Source organism: Lissotriton helveticus, chromosome 8, assembly GCF_964261635.1.
Source record: "Lissotriton helveticus chromosome 8, aLisHel1.1, whole genome shotgun sequence".
Taxonomy (NCBI): domain Eukaryota; kingdom Metazoa; phylum Chordata; class Amphibia; order Caudata; family Salamandridae; genus Lissotriton; species Lissotriton helveticus.
Genome location: NC_136069.1, coordinates 424,863,864 through 424,881,806, shown reverse-complemented (window position 1 = coordinate 424,881,806; position 17,943 = coordinate 424,863,864). Strand labels below are relative to the sequence as shown.

The window sequence follows — 17,943 nt, the reverse complement described above, 5'->3', positions numbered from 1 at the left end:
TCAATCCACTTTATTCAGTATGTAAACCATAAAAGTACACCACGCATTAATTTAAAATCAATAAATAATATAAATAAAACACTGAATATAAGAGCATATTGAAATGAATTAATGGACAATATATAGTAACCATATCTTCCTTATTCCAAGCTAAAAAACATTTCTTTATATTTTCTAGTTCATTAAACGTGTACTAAAATCTGACATTTATACAGCTCAGACCTCCTAGTCTCAAAAGAGAGGGCATTTGCTAGGCATGACTCAAGAAAGTGGTTCGCTCCTAGTCCATCCATAATTTAATCTAAGTATAATTCTATTCAATATCATAACACAACTGTAAATTAGACAAAAGCACTGCAATTTGCTACAAAATGCCAGAAATCAAAGAGAGGCATGGTGGAATGGGAATGAAGGTGGTAAACAGTCTTTGATGAACAACAAATAAATAAAGCTGGCATGTATGGTGAACAGTTTTAGCAATGAACCAGCAACAAAGGAAAAACAAGATAAAAAAAAGGCGCACTGCAGAAGGGAAAGGGAAACTACAATTAATACTTAATCCCTATCTTCACATTCCAATCATAACAGAAAATAAATAAATACTTTCCCTTTCAGTGTTTTACAAAGTTATTTTGACATAGAGGCCATGTGAAAACTTAAAATGCATGTCATATATTGTATGAAGTGTATTCTTAGAGTTGTAGATGCAAACTAAGACCTCGGTTATGAGCATCCTTTTAATTTAGATTGTGCTGGTAGCTGAAGTTACTGGCCCCATTGGAATTACAAAGACTGCAGCAAAGATGTAGGCCTGTTAAATTTTAGCCAGACACTACCTGCTGCAAACAGGCACGATTTCCACTGCAGCAAGCCGCCAAAAGTGTTGGTTGAAATTCCATGGGGAAAATTAGGAATTACCAGTGAAATGGATGTTGAACTTCGGATTCCTAATTGCTCAGCGTAACCTGAGGGTCTAACATATAACTCAGTGGTACAGTTACAGGTTACAAATCTGGGATCTCAATTGTGGCTTTAAGAGGTAATGCCATTGTCTAGTACCTAAAGTATGTGCATAAAGAAAAAAGCAGAGCAAATCATATGCACATAAAAGTAATGAAAAGCAGCAGTACCTTCTGCAGCACCTTTCATCTCTTCATCTCTTTCTTCAGCTCCATCACTGAATGTTAAAAACAAAAGAGCACGTCTATTTAAAATATATAACAAAACTGTGTCAATCAATGAACAGCCTTCACAGCACGAAATGGACAATGAAGAGAAATCATACAAAAGCTTCCAAATCAACAGGGGTGGGTGAGGTTGACAAAGCTTTGCTTCATACAACATTTCCTAATTTTAAAATTTTGTAAAGCCACTATAATGTAGTGACAATTGAAGAGGCCTCACATTATACAGGTAACTCCAAAAAGATGGAAGGAGTAAGATTCTGAAAGGTGTTTCCTGGTGAACAAATGTGTCAGAAGTATCCTGAAGGATTGCTCTAGGTGTATAAGTTATTGTGTAAGTCCTATATCATGTGTAGACTAAGGTTTAATGGGCTACTCTAATGCATAGAGAAATTTATGAAAAATAAACTTATGGCTGCTTTGGTTTGCAAGATATTAAGAATTTGCATTCTGATCCACAGCTTGGGATAGGCCAGATGATCACCTTGAAGGCATCTAATAAACAGCTCACAGGAACATAAATTTTACTCTTCCTACAATAATGATCTACAAAGGATAAGGCAGAAGTAATTTTATTAAGACTGATGACATTTGACCGTAGGAATATGGCCAAATGTGACTATTTAGCAAAGAAAACAAAAGCTATGCTACCCACACAAAAGTTTAATGCAAATGTTTAAGAAAATACCCTCATATCAGTGGTACAGAAAAAGCAACAATTGGAACTCCTCATCTACCTGAAAAAGAAAACATTTTCTTTATGGTGCCTCGCGTGATTTTTCATGCTTAATTGCACTCCATTATCAATTCATGGAAATAGTCAACACAAAAATTGTTAGGACAATCTGCAATTTGAAAACCATGATTATATGAAGGTTACTATTAACGTACGGTTGTGAATGAGCCTCAACAAACTCAGAGAACCATCTTCCTCACATTGGCCTCCTGCAATTCCATTTTAGTTTATATAAATGTATACCAGCCAAAAAAATGTATGGTCTAATTTAAAGGCACTGTCAACCAGGTGTTGGTTTATTAAAAAGTGGCAAATGTCGAAAATAATACCAGATTTCTAATAAAAGATAATCTTACTTAATTGGACATTTGATTCTTTAATGGTCAGGAAAACAATGTAAAAGAACAATTGAAAGAGCTTTGGATACAAACTAGAAATTAGGGCAATAACATGCTTTACTGTTTGAAAAATAGCATATACCCGAGGAGTCTAAAGGCCTGGACTTACTGATACTCCTGACAGATGTAATCATCACTATGAATGGGATTTTCCAAGTGGAGAAAGTTCATACTACAGGCTATTTTTTTTTCATGATCAATCCGGGAATTTACTTAACTCCATTCTGAAGCAGGATTTGTAACAGGATGAAGGAACGGAGGTGGAGAGGAATAAATCAGCACATATGCTCAATAATCACTATTGTAAATTGAGGGAAGAAGTAACCTTTGATCCAATGGGCAAATTTACACGGAGAATGACAAAAATGAAGCGCAAGTTTGGTATCCTGGAGAAAAGAAAAACTGCTGATTGCAATTTTACATACAAGGGTAAATGGTCCAAGTTGAAGTTTTGCAATACAGGATCAAAGATGTTGAAGATGCGTCTGACAGGAATAATGTTTGGGTTGTGGGTCAAGCCGAAACCATAAACGACCCCAGAAAGGAATTACTCATGGCAGTTCAAAAAAACATGTGGTGTCCAAGGAGCTATCAAACGACTTTTCTATTAAAATATTTCTGAGAGCCCTGTGAATGCTGACCTTCCTTCCAGCCAGAACTGCTCCAAGAGGCAGATAGTCAGAAAAACTCAACACAATACAAAGACAGAAGTGTCCTTGAAATGCCAAGCCCTGAAATCAAAAAAATGATCTGATACGAAAAGTAATGCAATTTTTAAATGTTGAATATTAAAAATACTTATATACCCAGCAAATCTTGTATTGACTTGATGAGGTGGACAGTTTCTTTACAAAACTACTCCTTGCTCCAACAAGCATAGAATATGGGCAGATGACTGGAGACTTTAGAGAGGTATGGTGATAAAGGCATGTCATGAAATTGTAGGAAAAGAAAACAATACGATAGGAGGCCAGCAAGGCATCGAAGGCACGTCAGTCTTTGGCCCATTTGATGTGTTGAACTAAGAGAGGTAGGAAGCAGCTAAGCATGGCTAAATGAATGAAAGTCCCAGACATCGTGCCAAGAGAAGCAGCACTGAAAGGAGACACACAATCACAATTTAGATACAGGCATCTGAATAGGATGAAAAGTGACAAAACATAGAAGTATTACCTCATTGCAGGTGAGACCGGTACACGCGAACAGCCGAATTAGCTCAGTACGGGGACATGGAAAAATGCCTCTACACAGCTATATTTGGTGACATAGGAGCTTGGATTATGAACTCACTGAAGTTTATTTTAAGAACAGTGCACACCACATGGGTTTGAAGCTAACTTTAGGGATGCTGAGTAGTAGGGTGTGAGTGCCCTAGGTCCAGGAGGATTAAAAGAGTTCATGTTTTATGGTTGGGAGGGAGAAGTGGGTAATTTGGTCTGCAATTCTCCATGAAGCCTACAGACTCAATTAGGCTTTTATGATGCATGGCATCACCATTGGTCACTGGAAACAGCTCTATTAAATTCTAGAAGTGGAGAGGATTAATTTGAGACCACTCAAATGCTGACATCAGTGAAGAACACGCCCTCTGTGAGGTCCTGTACCTACGTGTCTGAAGTCCACCACTACGTAGAACACTGAAGAAAGGGAACAGAAATACACTGAGCTGTTGGATAGGCGCTGCACAAGATACGCTTGAGACAACAGAAAGGCGAAGAAACTGGGAAGCAGCACAGGACGACTTCTTCCGACCGGTGTGGAGAGCCTGCAGGGGAATAACAGAAGACTTTGGAGCTCGACTGAAAGAGGTGAGATCGTGAAGTAAGGGCAGCTGAGCTCTTGATTACTCCACATTCTGAGTAAAGGAGACCGCCCAATCGACTCTATAACTAACTGGAATACTGGTAAGATGATGAGGTTCCTCATCCCTGGAATATTCAGGAATAAGGACTGGCCTGATCAATAAGAGACATAAGCTTAGGTCTGACCTGAGATGACTGGCAATTAACTCCTGGTGAGCCTTCTACGAATAACTTAAGCATTATGCACCTATGGGTATATGCAATGTGTGGACTAAAATAGTAAGTAAACAAATGGAGTTAGCTCCAGACAAAGAATAAAGCAAATAATCACTGAAGAAACTGCACTGCAAGTCTAAACCCCCCAATAAAGAAAAATTACCCAGTGCAACCTGGAGTGACAACACTATATAAACCTCATTTATTAAAACCAACCCATAAAAAAGGGGGATATTAACGACCTCCACATTGAGAAGTGCCTGTGATTACGTCACATTACATAAGCTCAGAGGGAAGAATGGAGACATGAAATACGTTGAAGGTAACAATACTTCTGTTGGACAGAAAATACTTGAATTGGAGGCACAAACCACTACCCTACTCCTCAGAACATGTATCACAAATGTGCCTGCGCTTTATTCAACTAGGCAAATGACCCATTTAGCCTACAAGGGGAATACTCTACTTCACACACCTTGCAAAAAGCTTCTATTCACTGAATCAGTGATTCCGGTCAAACAGACTCACACTCAGGAAACAAGAAAAAACTCTGAAATCACAATGGAGACAATACTGAAAGAAATAACAGCAGTGAGCTCACATAGCAACCTGCAAACACGCCTACAATAGGCACTTATTAGCATACAAGGTACCATGAAAAAGAATAACTCCAGAATCTCATAATCCTGGCATGTATGAAACATTTATTATATAACAATTATACTAAAATCAATGATACAGGGCTAAACAAAGTGATCATACAGTGACTTAAGTGAAAAAGCAAGAGCAATGTGTGTCTAAGCAGAAAAGTAGAAAGAGGAAACAGGACAAACTACACAGCTGACCTGGATGTAAAGGTTATAAATTCCAGTTAGCCACCAAATCACAATAGCCTAACACAGATTCACTTGTGTGCCAAGAGTATTTCAGTGTTAAGGGTAGTGGAAGGTCCCCTTTAGGATAACATTAATCAGGGAGCACCATATTCTCACTCACCACGTGAAAGTAATCAAGAACCTAATGAGGCTGTGTCATCACAATAATGACTAACCATAGAAAAAGGATTTGGGGAATAGGAAGGGTTTAGAAAATTGATATTTGCAGAGCACCTCACATTAGAGTGCTTTCATTCAGCCTGGCAGATGAATCATCATTGTACAGTATATATGTTATGTTATGTTATGTTATTTTTATTTATGCAGCGCAACAGCTGCCCCAGCAAAGGGGCGTCCTGGCGCTATGAGAAGGCAGACACAACACAACATCGGTAGGGCGCAGAGAACAACCTAGATTTAGACAAACAAAAAGGTTTTGATGGCGCGTCTAAACTGGAGAAGGTCATCAATTGCCCGAATCTCAGAAGGAAGAAGGTTCCACCACTTTGCTGCTAATACTCGAAAGGAGCGGCCGCCAGTTCTACTTAGCTTGAAGCGTGGAACCACTGCCAAGTTCTGGCCCAGAGATCTCAAAGTTCGCAAAGGGACATAGGGGATTAAAAGATTCGCCAGAATTTGGGGAGACACACCTTTGAGGATTTTAAATGCCAGGCAGAGAACCTTGAATTTAATCCTCTGAGTTACAGGGAGCCAATGAAGCGAGTGCATCGTCTTGGAGACCGAGCACCGTCTAGGCAAACCTACCACTATTCTGGCTGCAGCGTTTTGAACTCGCTGCAGCCGGATGAGTTCAGACTGATTTATCCCGGCCAAGAGCGAACTGGCGTAGTCCAGAAGAGACAGTACTGATGCCTGAACCACCAGCTGTCTGGTGGGGGCATCAAAAAATCTCAATATAGGCTTAAGTCCTCTAATAACGCCATAGCAAGAGGCCGCCACCCTCTTGGTGTGGCAAATAAAGCTAAGTGTTGGATCAAGCCAGACCCCAAGATTTTTTATCTCCGATACCGGAGAGGGGGTCACACCCAGTTCAGAAGGCCACCAGTCGTCACCCCACAAGCCCCACTTGCTTGCCTACCACCATGACCTCTGTCTTCTTGGTGTTCAACTGAAGACAGTTGGAGGTCATCCACTTGGCCACTGCCCGTAAACCGTCCCGGAACCTGAGGGCCTCCACATCATATGTTGACTAGACAGATAAAAGAATAGAAACCTAAGAAACTTCATATGGTAACGTTCCAGACAGGGCAAGATATCTGGCATCTAAGTCAAACGTTATCCAAATTGGACGACAGAGCAAGACACACCAATGGTCACTTCTGTGGAATCGTAGAAGGGACTGAGAAAGGTGCAATTGAAGAATTCTTGACTCAGTTTCCCTACTGCCTCCAACGCATAGAATTCTCCCCAGATTTGGAGTTCCGGATAGCCCATCACGTGAGAGCCCAACAAATGGAGAAAGCCAGTAGACTCGGACCCATTATCACTAGCCTCATATTGCATAAGCAAAGCATAAGTTATCATGGCAGGAAAGAAGAATGGGTTCTGTACCTTTGAGGGTAACAAAATATACATGCTAGAAGACTTTTTCACTGAAATACATATGAAAATCAAGAGAATCCTGGGCTTAAGACCTCAATTATGACAAAGGGGCATTAAATATAGGTTGCTGCACCGACCTCTGATTATTACAAAAGAGGGCAAGACTATGGCAGATATTACGCTGTTGCAATGGTAGGTTCTTTGGAATCCATATTATCTGTACAGCCTGAGTGTGAAAGGCAAGGCGGCAAGGCAGCCAGGCAGATGGTGGCATCTGGTAAGCAGAAAAAACTAGCTTTACTGAGTAATGACTGATCAGGCACTACAGAATACAGTAATATAATGGCAGCTGCATTAAGAACCACATTGTCATCTCACAAGAAAAACTGTTAAGTGACAGAAAGAGCAGATAGATGTGTAACTCCACCTGGGGTACGGAAATATGGGTACGAATTAGGGCGACATTTTAGATGCAAGAAATATTGTCAGATCGTTTGTGAATGGCAATTTATTGTGAACTAATATCTGGGTGAGGAACCATTACAAACTGTCAATCTACTTGAGACAAATATAATTAACGATTACCTCCTCCCAAAGTTATGCAGACAAGTGTTCAACACAGAGAAGCGTATATTTCTGGCAGTCACTTTATTTGTATATTGTACTTAAGACTGTTAGGATGGGAGTTAATATGAGGGGTAAACAGCATCTTTGTTTACTTTGCATCCTTCTTGCCCTCTCGTCTGCAACAATCTCTCCTTTGCAATTACTAAATCCCTAAAAAGTCCAACCGTTTTTCTCTTGCAATTTCCCTTCTACTTGAAAACAACAACTTTAGTTTAGGTTATGGCAATTTCCACAATATAATATTATCCCTAAGTTAATTAACTCCTGTCTCATAGTTGATTTACTATTCATATTTAAAAAATGTGCTACACAGGAGCAGGGGTGGCATTTTAAAATAAGCTACGTGAACTTGGTTTTTACTTGTTTCAACTGTTTCCAAACTCACAAATGACAACTAGAGGGGTTTCTGGAACTACATGAACTAAAATGTCCGACTTAAAAAAAAATATTTTGATAGACATCAAAATTCTGTTCAAACAACTGACTTGTTAAAGGTGATGGATGTACATTGTTGGGAATGGGAAATGGTCAATGAGTCATAGTTCTTTCTCACAGCTAATGTCAGGGCGTGCAACCTTGGTGAGGACATTTTCTTACTAACTGAAAGTAAGCAGACAAAAGTGTAGTATCCTGACTTGCTGTCACGTCAAAAGGTCATTAGCTGTGATCGGAGATGAGGGATGATGTCTTTCCCCAATATACTCAGAAATTGTTCAAGTGTTACCTTTATAAAAACAAACGTTAAATGAAAATGAAGAGGCAAAAATACTTATGCCTTGGGAGACCCTTGTCTACGATATTTTGCCTCTGCAAACTAAGTTCCATTTGTTAGCTATTGTGCTTTGAGCGCATGAACCGTCTAGGCCTGGGTGGTAGCTAAGGTCATGTTGAAGGGTTTTTTTGATAAATGAAATCTTGTAGGAAGCAAGCTTTGATAATCTTCAAGCTAGGCATCTGGAACATTCTGGCACAAAAAGTACAGCATGCACAAAAATTCAAATAACCATTAAATAATAAAGACATTTGAACAATGTAAAATGGATTCATGGAAATGTGTAGTCAAGAACAAATGTATTCCAAATTGCATAACAGAGCATTGGAGGCATTTCTATTGATGTAACACACCCTTCTGCTAAACCGTGGATATCATGCAATAATTAGGAGAAGCTCAATAGCTTGCGTTCCTGGACTAAACCAACCTGTCTGATGGCGGAAAGGATATATTCTCCTCATACATATCCCCTTCTAAACCAAGACTGCTCCAGCTACTGCTGTTACCATTACTGCCAGGGGAAGAAAAGAACAGAGCTGAACAATAGCTCACAAATTAGAACAACCCGTCAAGAGGTCCGCAGATCACACATTTCCATGTTGAGTTAAAAACAATAAGGACAGAGGTGCTACTTAAAGAGAACAATAACCTACCATACATGCGTGTTTGATTTTTTTTTTGAATCACGGAGAATGTCGTTTGATTTGCAACCCAAGTACAGTAATCAATTTACCTTTATGGTATTTATAGTTCTCTGTCCCCAGAATGCCCCGAGTCAACTTTTGAAAAATAGGTGGCGACAAGTAGCAACACTGGGTGGACTATATAGCACATGTATTTATAGTTCTTTAAAGAAAACTACCATCACCCAAAGGTATCATGGCGTTTGGAAATCTAAGCAGAAAAACCCTAAGATGAACAGCAGAAAAAAGGCTTAAATTCTGCAATTTGGATGTGTTCTTCAGTTACACGGATCCTGAATGGAAGATTAGTACATATTTTGGACCCCAAAACATGAAAAACACCCCCTCTCACAGGTGGTTTTGAGTAGGTCTGGTGGAACCAGTCTTACGGCAGGAAGAACAGTGCACAATTTGCTTTACTGAAAGCTAATAGAGGAACCCATCAAGCTGCCAAGATATAGTTATGCTTCCGCAGCTTCAATAGAGGTCTAAAAACGTATTTTTTTTTCTGTAGTTTAGCATTTAATAAATCAGGACGTACATATATGCCACTTGCATAATCCATGCACAGAGACCACAGTGTATGTTCCAAAAGGTATAATATTTTTTGCACAAGGTACAAAGCGAGATGACCATATTTTTTTAACCTGGGCTATCAAATGGAGGTCATCGCCAAAAGCGATTCCAAGGCTCTTATCCTAGGCAAGGATAGAGTCAGAGGGTCTGGAAATCAGGTTAAAGGCCTTCCTCAGCATGTCTAAACTTGCATAGTTAATTAGCTCCCAGGTAGTGAGCAGTTAGATCAGAATAGACCCAGAGGTGGAGGACACATTTTAACAGGAACATGTAATGTTTGGATTCTACAGGGTCTAGACAAACTGATGTTCACACGTATAGAAAAATAGAGTTTGACTAATATTATCAACTGGGCAGCAACGAATCAAATAACTCATAACTGAGCAAGACCAAGAAACCTTATGACTCTTTTATTATGATATTTTTCCTTTTTAATGTTACATTTGTGAAGAAAACAGATGGAGATATGCTTAATAAAGTCAAAGAGCGCTAGGTACCAGGTACATATTAGAAGATCATGATGCGCAATGAACTATCTGTATTGTTATTGGTTTTAGATTTCTTTTCAAGCTTTGTCATAAGCAGAATTTGCAAGTTTGATGACCCTGAGGAAGAAACTTGGCAAAGGCGTTAGCAATCATTATCCACTTTTGGCTGAGGTCAGATGAAGCTTGTAACAGCCAGGCTGAGATTCAAAATATGTCACTGTTAACTCCTAGCAGATGTTTGTGCAAACTGGGCCTGGTGTATGCATCTGATCTATACGATTTAAAAACTCATTTTATTACAATTTGAACATCGAAGGGATAACTGTTGCTAGAAAGGAGAAATGCCCTTTATTTACCGGTGAATTCGTTCTTACCAGTATCTGGATTCTTCAATCTACTGTGGCAGGTACTTTGTCCCACAGCCACCTCCCCCAGTCCCGGACTACCCTACTATATGAAAAACATCCTGTTCTTGTAACACATCTACTGAATGTGGTACAAGAAGGCAGCGCAGGCAATATGAGGCTAACTCCAGAACCTCAGCTTAATTTCAGCTAAAGTGTTGAATTAAGGCCGTTGCAAAAGAGAAAGTAAGAAATAGAGGCCACTTATGCAAGATGAGGAGAAGCGCAACCTGCAAAGGATGAAAAAGTAGACCTGTAGGTGTGGAACCTATGTTCAGCACTCAAAAAAGGTTAGCAGATAAAGCTATAGCAAAATGAGGAAGACTATAAAATAATACCCTGAGGAGAGCGTGAGGCAAGACAAACAGAGTGATGAGCCAATAACATAACAGCTGTACAATGTTTCATTTCTAAACAGTCTCCAGTTCCACCACAAAGCTATAGCAGTTTCTAAACGTCTCTAATGGGGGAAACCTGATGTATGATTAAAATAATGTTTTATAATGCAACAAAAAAGATGCAAAGCTTAGCTTATCATTCTTCCTTGCATAACCCGCTATTATTATAAAATGTACCCAACTGATCAAAAATAAATTGCTCAATTCTTCTATTCTACCAGAAGATCATTTTTACGTTTTGGCTATAAAATATTCAGAAATGATAGGGCTGTCAGCCATGATCCTAACCTACCTACTCCTACCACTTCTATAATATACCTTTACTGCTATTTATAGATGAAGAGTCAGCCCTACTTTGTAGAGGCAGCCACAATCTAACTATATAGAATGCAAAAGGTTTATGGCCTTTTAATGACGTAAGATCTGGTTTTGCACTAGCTTTTTTTGGTCTGCACTTTTCAGTTTTTCGCTTTTCCCTCCTAAAATCAAGAAATTGATTTTATTGTTTCAGTTTCCCCTTTTATTAACACAGTAGGCACTACATGCATCTGTTTGTCAGGTTCTATTTCTGAATGGACCTTTCATTACTTGAAAAGAAAAAAGGAACTAAGAGGATAGGTGATGAGGGGCTGCTTCTTTTCCCTAGAGCACACCTGTTCGAACACCTACCATCTGGTCCTTTTCATCACAGTAACAGAGGGCAGAAGACTTCAGTACTTCTCAAATGCCACGACCCGCTGAGCCATTAACATGCTGCTAGGCAATCTGTTTCAGTAAATGTTCTCATTTGTGCCTCAAGTCTGTTATTCTTCCAAGGAAGACAGAGCAACCTCCTTCCAATGATGCAAGTTTACATTTTGTATATAAACCTGTGACTTGATTGATGTACCTCCGTTTAATTATTATGGGTGCATATTTATGACCTCTACCTCAGACACATTTCATTCAAAGTTTAATAAGGAAAAGGTTACTAACCAGTAACAATCACTTTGGGGCTTGTAGCGCTGTAGATAACCATACTGAGCACACGCTTGTCATTTAGTGTTGGTCTCAGACTGTTATATGCTATTTTTCTTTCCCGGAAACTCAAAGTGCACTACAGCACAGACTAAGTCAAACAATAATTTTCCCCACAGGTATATGTGGCGATGCAAAGCATTATAAAGTCTGTCAACAGAAGAACAAAAAAATATTTACCTGCGGTAACAATCTTTCTGGTGGAAAATCGATCTACCTGCAGATTACACACCTATAGCACAATGTGAAGGAGTCAGACTGGATCCCAAAAACTTCAAAGCTCTCGAACTGCCGGCATGGGCGCTGGACTCGGCCGACGTGGGAATGACCTCAGGTATCATTCCCGAGGCCATATGGCACGCATCCCGGCACCCTGCTGGACCCTGGGTTTACTTTCATTTTCTCCCTTACCCGTTTTCCTTTCAGGCTCGGTAAAGCGTGGGCATTCCGGGTCAAGCCCACTGATCCTGGGGGGAAGGGGGGAATTTAATGAATCTCGTAGCCTATCTGCGAAGCTCTTTGGGAGAGAATTGTATTCTCCTTGTATTCCGCACTCTGATGCACTTTGAAAGGATGTGCCTGGCTCTTTGACATTGTGCATCATCTTAAAAGGGTGAAGTACCCGTTTTAATCATTTTATCTTTTATTCACTATCCTTTTTATATTAATTCTGCTTTTATTTACCAGTAGGTATCCCTCCCAGGGAAGCCTGGTGAGGGATAACTGCGGTTGCTGGACTCTGGTTTTATTTTCATATTCTCCCGTACCTATTTTTCCTTTCTCACTCTGTAAAGTGGGCATTCTGGGCCACATCCACCAATCCTCGAGGGGATTTAATGAGTTTGGTAGCGCGTCCATGCAGCTCTTTGCGAGAGCACGGACTCAACCCCAATTTCACCCTCCTTGTATTCAGCACTCTGATGTACTTTGAAAGGAGGTGCCTGGCTCCTTGACACTGGGTGCCATCCTAAAAGGGTGAAGTACCCGTTTTGAATAATTTTATGTTTTACTCGTTATCCTTTTTATTTAAATTCTGCTTTTATTTACCAGTAGCAAACACTCCCTGGGGAGCCTAGTGAGGGCTAACCGAGGTTGCTGGACCCTTGTCTTACTTTAATTTTCTCCCTTACCCGTTTCCTTTCGTGCTCTGTACAGCACGACCATTCTGGGACACGCCCAGCAATCCTCAAGGGGATTTAATGAGTCTTGTAGCGCGTCTGCGCTAGGACCGCACTCAGCGCCAGCCCCCCTGCCCGTTTCAGCCCTCATCCCACACTGACCGTAACCTACTCCAGAGATGTGTTTCTGGGTCTGAGTGGCAAAGGTAAGACCCAAAGCTGTTTGTGTCTTGAGCCCCTTATAGAGGCCAAGGACAAAATAATTATTTGCTTAAACTGTAGAGACTATCGCCTGGATAAACACTAGATGTAAAGAATACATCAGGTCTATGATGACTATTGGTTGCACGCCTTCCCTCACCAATTCTGTCAAATGCCCTCTTATAAATGCCAGATCCCTTATAAAATTTGAATTTCAGGAAATCATGGAAAATCACCATCTAAGATATCGCCACTGAAACCTAGGCTGATCAATGGTCAAGACCTGATTTAGTGGCAGCCACCCACCGCTAATTTTGTACTCCATCATGTTGATAGACCTTTCAAACGAGGAGGGAGGCCTTATATGTTATTCAGAGATAAGCTGTCTGCGGTCATCAAACAATTACCTACACCTGAATGTGAATATTTCCAATCCATGGTCCAACTTTCTAACAATCAATATTTTCAGGGCGCACTAGTCTATTGCCTCCTCGGGACAAAGGAGAACATTTATCAAACAGGCGCCCTCCTGAGGAAGAATTGACCAACAATGAGTTCACTCTGCTGGGAGATTTTAACTCCCACTTAGAAAACCTTGAGGCCAGCAATAGGGGAATTTTAAATGAAACACTAGAAGGGATAGGATTGTCTCAACAAGTGAAGAATCCCACTCACATAGCTGGCCATACATTAGATGGAGTGCTCTAAAATAACTCTTTGTGGTTATGAAAGACCAGATTCCTTTAACGTGGTCCGACCACCACGCAGTTCTGTTTGACATAAAGGTCAAACAGAAATCCAGTTCAGGAAAAATCTTTAACCAAAAGATTAACACCCATGCCTGGAATAAAGTTTAAGGTGAGACCCTGAACAAAATCCTATTAGATACTATGCCTCCTCCCTCTAAAAATCTAGACCACTCCTCATCCAACTGCACTAAATTGATTCAGTCGGCCATAGCAGTCACTATACCTCTGAAAACGTATAATTCTAGTAAGAACCTACCTTCTGCTCTCTGGTTCACTGAGAACCTTAGGCTACAGAAACAGGAATGTAGAAGACAGGAGAGACTATGACCTTGCAGAAAGAGAAAATATAAAATCTGCTTGGGTACCTATAAAACGCTTTTGCTTAAAGACAAAATATTATTTAATGAAAAAAATTGAGGCTGCTGAGAACTTGTCTAAAGAGCTCTTCAGGGTGGTATCCAACCTGATCTTGCCTCCCAGGAATATTAGCAGAAATAATAGCCAAACCTTCTGTGAAACCCTGGATAGTTTCTTCCTGGACAAAGTGGTTCAGATTTATAACAAGTTCAGTCAACATCATTCTCCAGGTACAGTAACTTAAATTCAATCATCCTTGGCAGAGGACTTCCATAAGCTCTCAAAGTTCTCATCACTACTCTTACTACAGGTTACTTCCCTCATCAGATCTACCAACTCGGGGTCTCCGTCGATTACAATTCAAGCTGCAGAAACAGTGTCGGCGTGCCTAATTAAAATGTTCAACTCCATGCTGGAACTAGAAGGATTCCCCACGCTTCCATACTGCCCTTGCTGAAAAAGTCTAATTTTAATCCCAATGATCAAAATAACTATTGGCCGACCTCTCGCTAGCCTTTTCAAACCAAGTGTGGTATACTGTCTTCTTTCTTACTTGCCTTGTATTAGTAGTAGAATTGTAATAGGTCACCAACAGAATCTTACTTATGTCATGTATCCATTTCACTTGGTTCTATACCAAGATTCAGATGTAAACTTGAGCAGTTGGTGATGATGCCTGCCTGTTGATGGATGGGATCCTTTATGGAATAAACTTACGAAGAAAAAGCCTTCCTGTGTCCAGCCTTTATGTTACAGGAATGCTTCACCAAGGTAACAGAAAAGAGCATTTAATCTTCAGATAACTCCCTCCCTGTCTGACCACCAGCTACTTGACACCACCCAGTTTGGATATTAGAAGTGGTCGTAGTACCAAAACTGCCTTAATCAAAGCCACAGATTAGATCAGGTTGACTGAGGCAGCAACGCGGAGCTAATACTCCTCAATTTATCGACAGCCTTTGATAAGGTCTTGGTCGATCATCTCCGGACTGTCATGATCGAGGGGCTGGCACTTAAATTCCTAGGGTCCTTCTCGTCGGAGAGATCTCAAGTGGTAGCCTGGACCCATTTGTGTCCAAGCCCTTTTCACCACCATGCAGGGTTTCAGGGTTCAACATTTAGCTCTACGTAATTTAACTTTTATGTTAAAGCCCTGGCCTCACTGATTAGATTATTCGGGTTGGATCTCACATCTTATGCAAATGAGACCCAAATCGTGGAGACACTGTCTGCTTCAAATTGTCAAGCAGGTTCCATCTTTCAGGACTGCTGTAGGAAATTGAATGACCTTGAACTGTTTAAAACTAAATTCAGAAAAAAACGAAGTCATCATGTTTGGAACCTTCCCTTCCTTATGGACTTCGTCCTGTTGGCCAAACGAATTGGGTCCCCTTCCAACACCGATGTGCAAGGCCATAAATCTTGGAGTGATCATGGATAACAAGCTATCTTTTGAATTGCAAGTCAATGCAGTCAAATCATCAATGTAGTCAAATCCTCAATGTTTCATGTTTTGAGGCTGCTTAGAAAGGTCTTTCGTTTTATTCCAAATAACTCCCAAAAAACGGTGATCACGACTCTCATTCTTGCCAAAATTGTCTACTGTAATGCTTGCTATCTTAACATGCAGCAGCAGCACCCCAACAAGCTTCAGGTTCTGCAAAATGCAGCGGCAATGTTGCTTACTGGAATCCCCAAACATCAATTGGTCCCAAACTATTAAACATCTCCACTGGCTGCATGTCAGGAAGTGCATCAAATTTACAGCTCTCTGCCTTGCCCACAAAGGAGCTGTCCCCAAGTTCCCTAAACATGCATTTCAGGGGTATATTCCAGGAAGATGCTTAAGGTCCACGTGCACCCGACAATTAACTGTCAATAGGTTCAAAGAAACAAATTGGGACAGAGGAAGTTTTGTAGATTACTGCGAAGGAATGGAACGCACTTCCCCCTTTCTATCAGGCCAATTCCGAATCTGCTTCTGTTCAGGAAGAACCCAAAAACCTGTCTTGTCCCTAAATAATTTCACTGTACTTGTTGTCTTGCTCCCACTGTGCTAGCGCCTAGACACCTTCAAATATTTGTTTGCACCCAACAAATTATTATAACATAACATAACGTCCGTTCTCGTCCATTCTTTCGAAGTCTTTGAGGCAAGGGGAGCGACCAACTTCGTCTGAGTAGTGCAGTATCATAAAATGCTAATCAAACAGGGAGGCAGGCGTGTTGGTGAAGGAGCTGTAGGTGGTGGCTGAAGAGACTGGGGTGCACGACTGTGAGAAACGGGGTTGTTGGTGGAGGGGCGGCAGCCGGGGGGGGGGGAATTACTCAAGCAACAACTACAATCCTTGTCAGGGTGAACAACAAAAAGTCACTAAATTATCCTGTGCATAACCCTCTGGTAGCTTGACACAAAAGAGGTCAGACTTAACTTAGAGGCAAGTATTTATTCAGCACTTAAACAGTAAAAAAGTGAAAACACAAGAAAAACCAACACCAATTTACAGAAATTAGATAACATTTTATAAATCATTTGACATCAACATGACAAAAATTAAATTCGTAGAACTGGAGACATGCAATTTCGATCTTTTAAGGTACAGATAACGCCTAAAAGCACATAGTGCCAAATGTGGTCTTCTGTTCACGATGGGCCAGGACAAAGTCACAAGGTCAGGCTAACCGTGATGGAGAGCTGGCCGGATACATGGATCAAGTTAGACCGATGAGGAATTGCAAAGTGCTGTGATATAGTGTCCTGTGTCTCACTGCCTCGAGTTGTGGCATGCTGCGTTGGTTCTGAGGCTACCCACAGCTGGGCCAGGAGGAGTACACTTCAATGCCAGCGAAGGGTCTGGACCTAAAGGCACCTCTTGGGGTCCAGGACTCACTCCAGCAGAAAGGCACCTGTAGGTCCAGTTAAAGTCTGGGCAGCTGGGCAGATGCAGGACAGGACTCTGGAACTTGCTATGTCCTGTGGCTCAGAACAGGAGGCCAGTCAGCTAGCCGTTGGGGTCACTCTGGTGGTTCTGGGTTCAAGGAGCAGTCCCAGTCTTTCTTCCTCAGAAGCCCGGCTACAGAGCAGTCCTTGCATTAGGGCAGTTCTTTCAGCAGCAAGGCAGCAGAGCAGTCCTTCTTCCGAGTCTTGCAGAAGTCCAGAAGTGATCTGCAGAGTGGATGTGAAGATCCCATTTTTATACCGGATGACAGTTTTGAAGTGGGAGAAGCTCCTGGAGTTTACTCTCACAGAAGTGACTTGAATGGTCTGGCTCTCTGCCCTGGTCCCTTTCTGTCTACAGTCACAATAGGCTGGTGTGAAGGTCTGTGTGTGAGATTTGAGTCAGTATCTTTAAAGTGCAAGTGTGACAGGAGACATCTCCGCCCTTCTCATCAAGTCAGGCTGGCCCATCCTGCCAACACCCAGGCCCTGTATGGTGCTACTGCCTGGGAGGGATAAACAGAGGCCAACTATACCTAGTCATGAGACATTTTCAGAATTCTGACAAAATCTGACTGTACCATTAAAAAGGGTTTTAAATTATAATTCCTCAGACACAAAGCATGACATTCCTTCCTGCTCCTAAACAAAAGTTATCACTTATTAAATGTAATGAGGTGACACAATGGTATCCTATGGGCGAGGTAGGCCTTGCAATAGTGAAAAGCTACTTTAAGTGTTTTCACTACCTTAACCCTATCAGCACGGCGCATTTTCCCGCTGTGCGCTGAAGTTTTTAAAAACCCGCAGTTCATAGCGTACGAGAGGTGTACCTCATGAC

At 41.0% G+C, this 17,943-nt stretch overlaps 1 protein-coding gene across 8 annotated transcripts in view; it reads right to left on the bottom strand.

The window, feature by feature from the left end:
* The window catches only part of AKAP11 (A-kinase anchoring protein 11), a 322,839-nt gene that overhangs the window by 111,967 nt on the left and 192,929 nt on the right, over nt 1–17,943 (bottom strand). For 6 of the 8 annotated variants that reach the window (XM_078657281.1, XM_078657285.1, XM_078657284.1 and 3 more), the window contains 2 exons: nt 8,601–8,684; nt 1,131–1,177 (listed from right to left, as the gene is read on the bottom strand). In XM_078657281.1, coding sequence (XP_078513407.1) covers nt 1,131–1,177; nt 8,601–8,684 — 131 coding nt within the window. The remainder of the gene's footprint in view (nt 1–1,130; nt 1,178–8,600; nt 8,685–17,943) is intronic. The other 2 variants (XM_078657287.1, XM_078657286.1) reach the window with 1 other exon arrangement.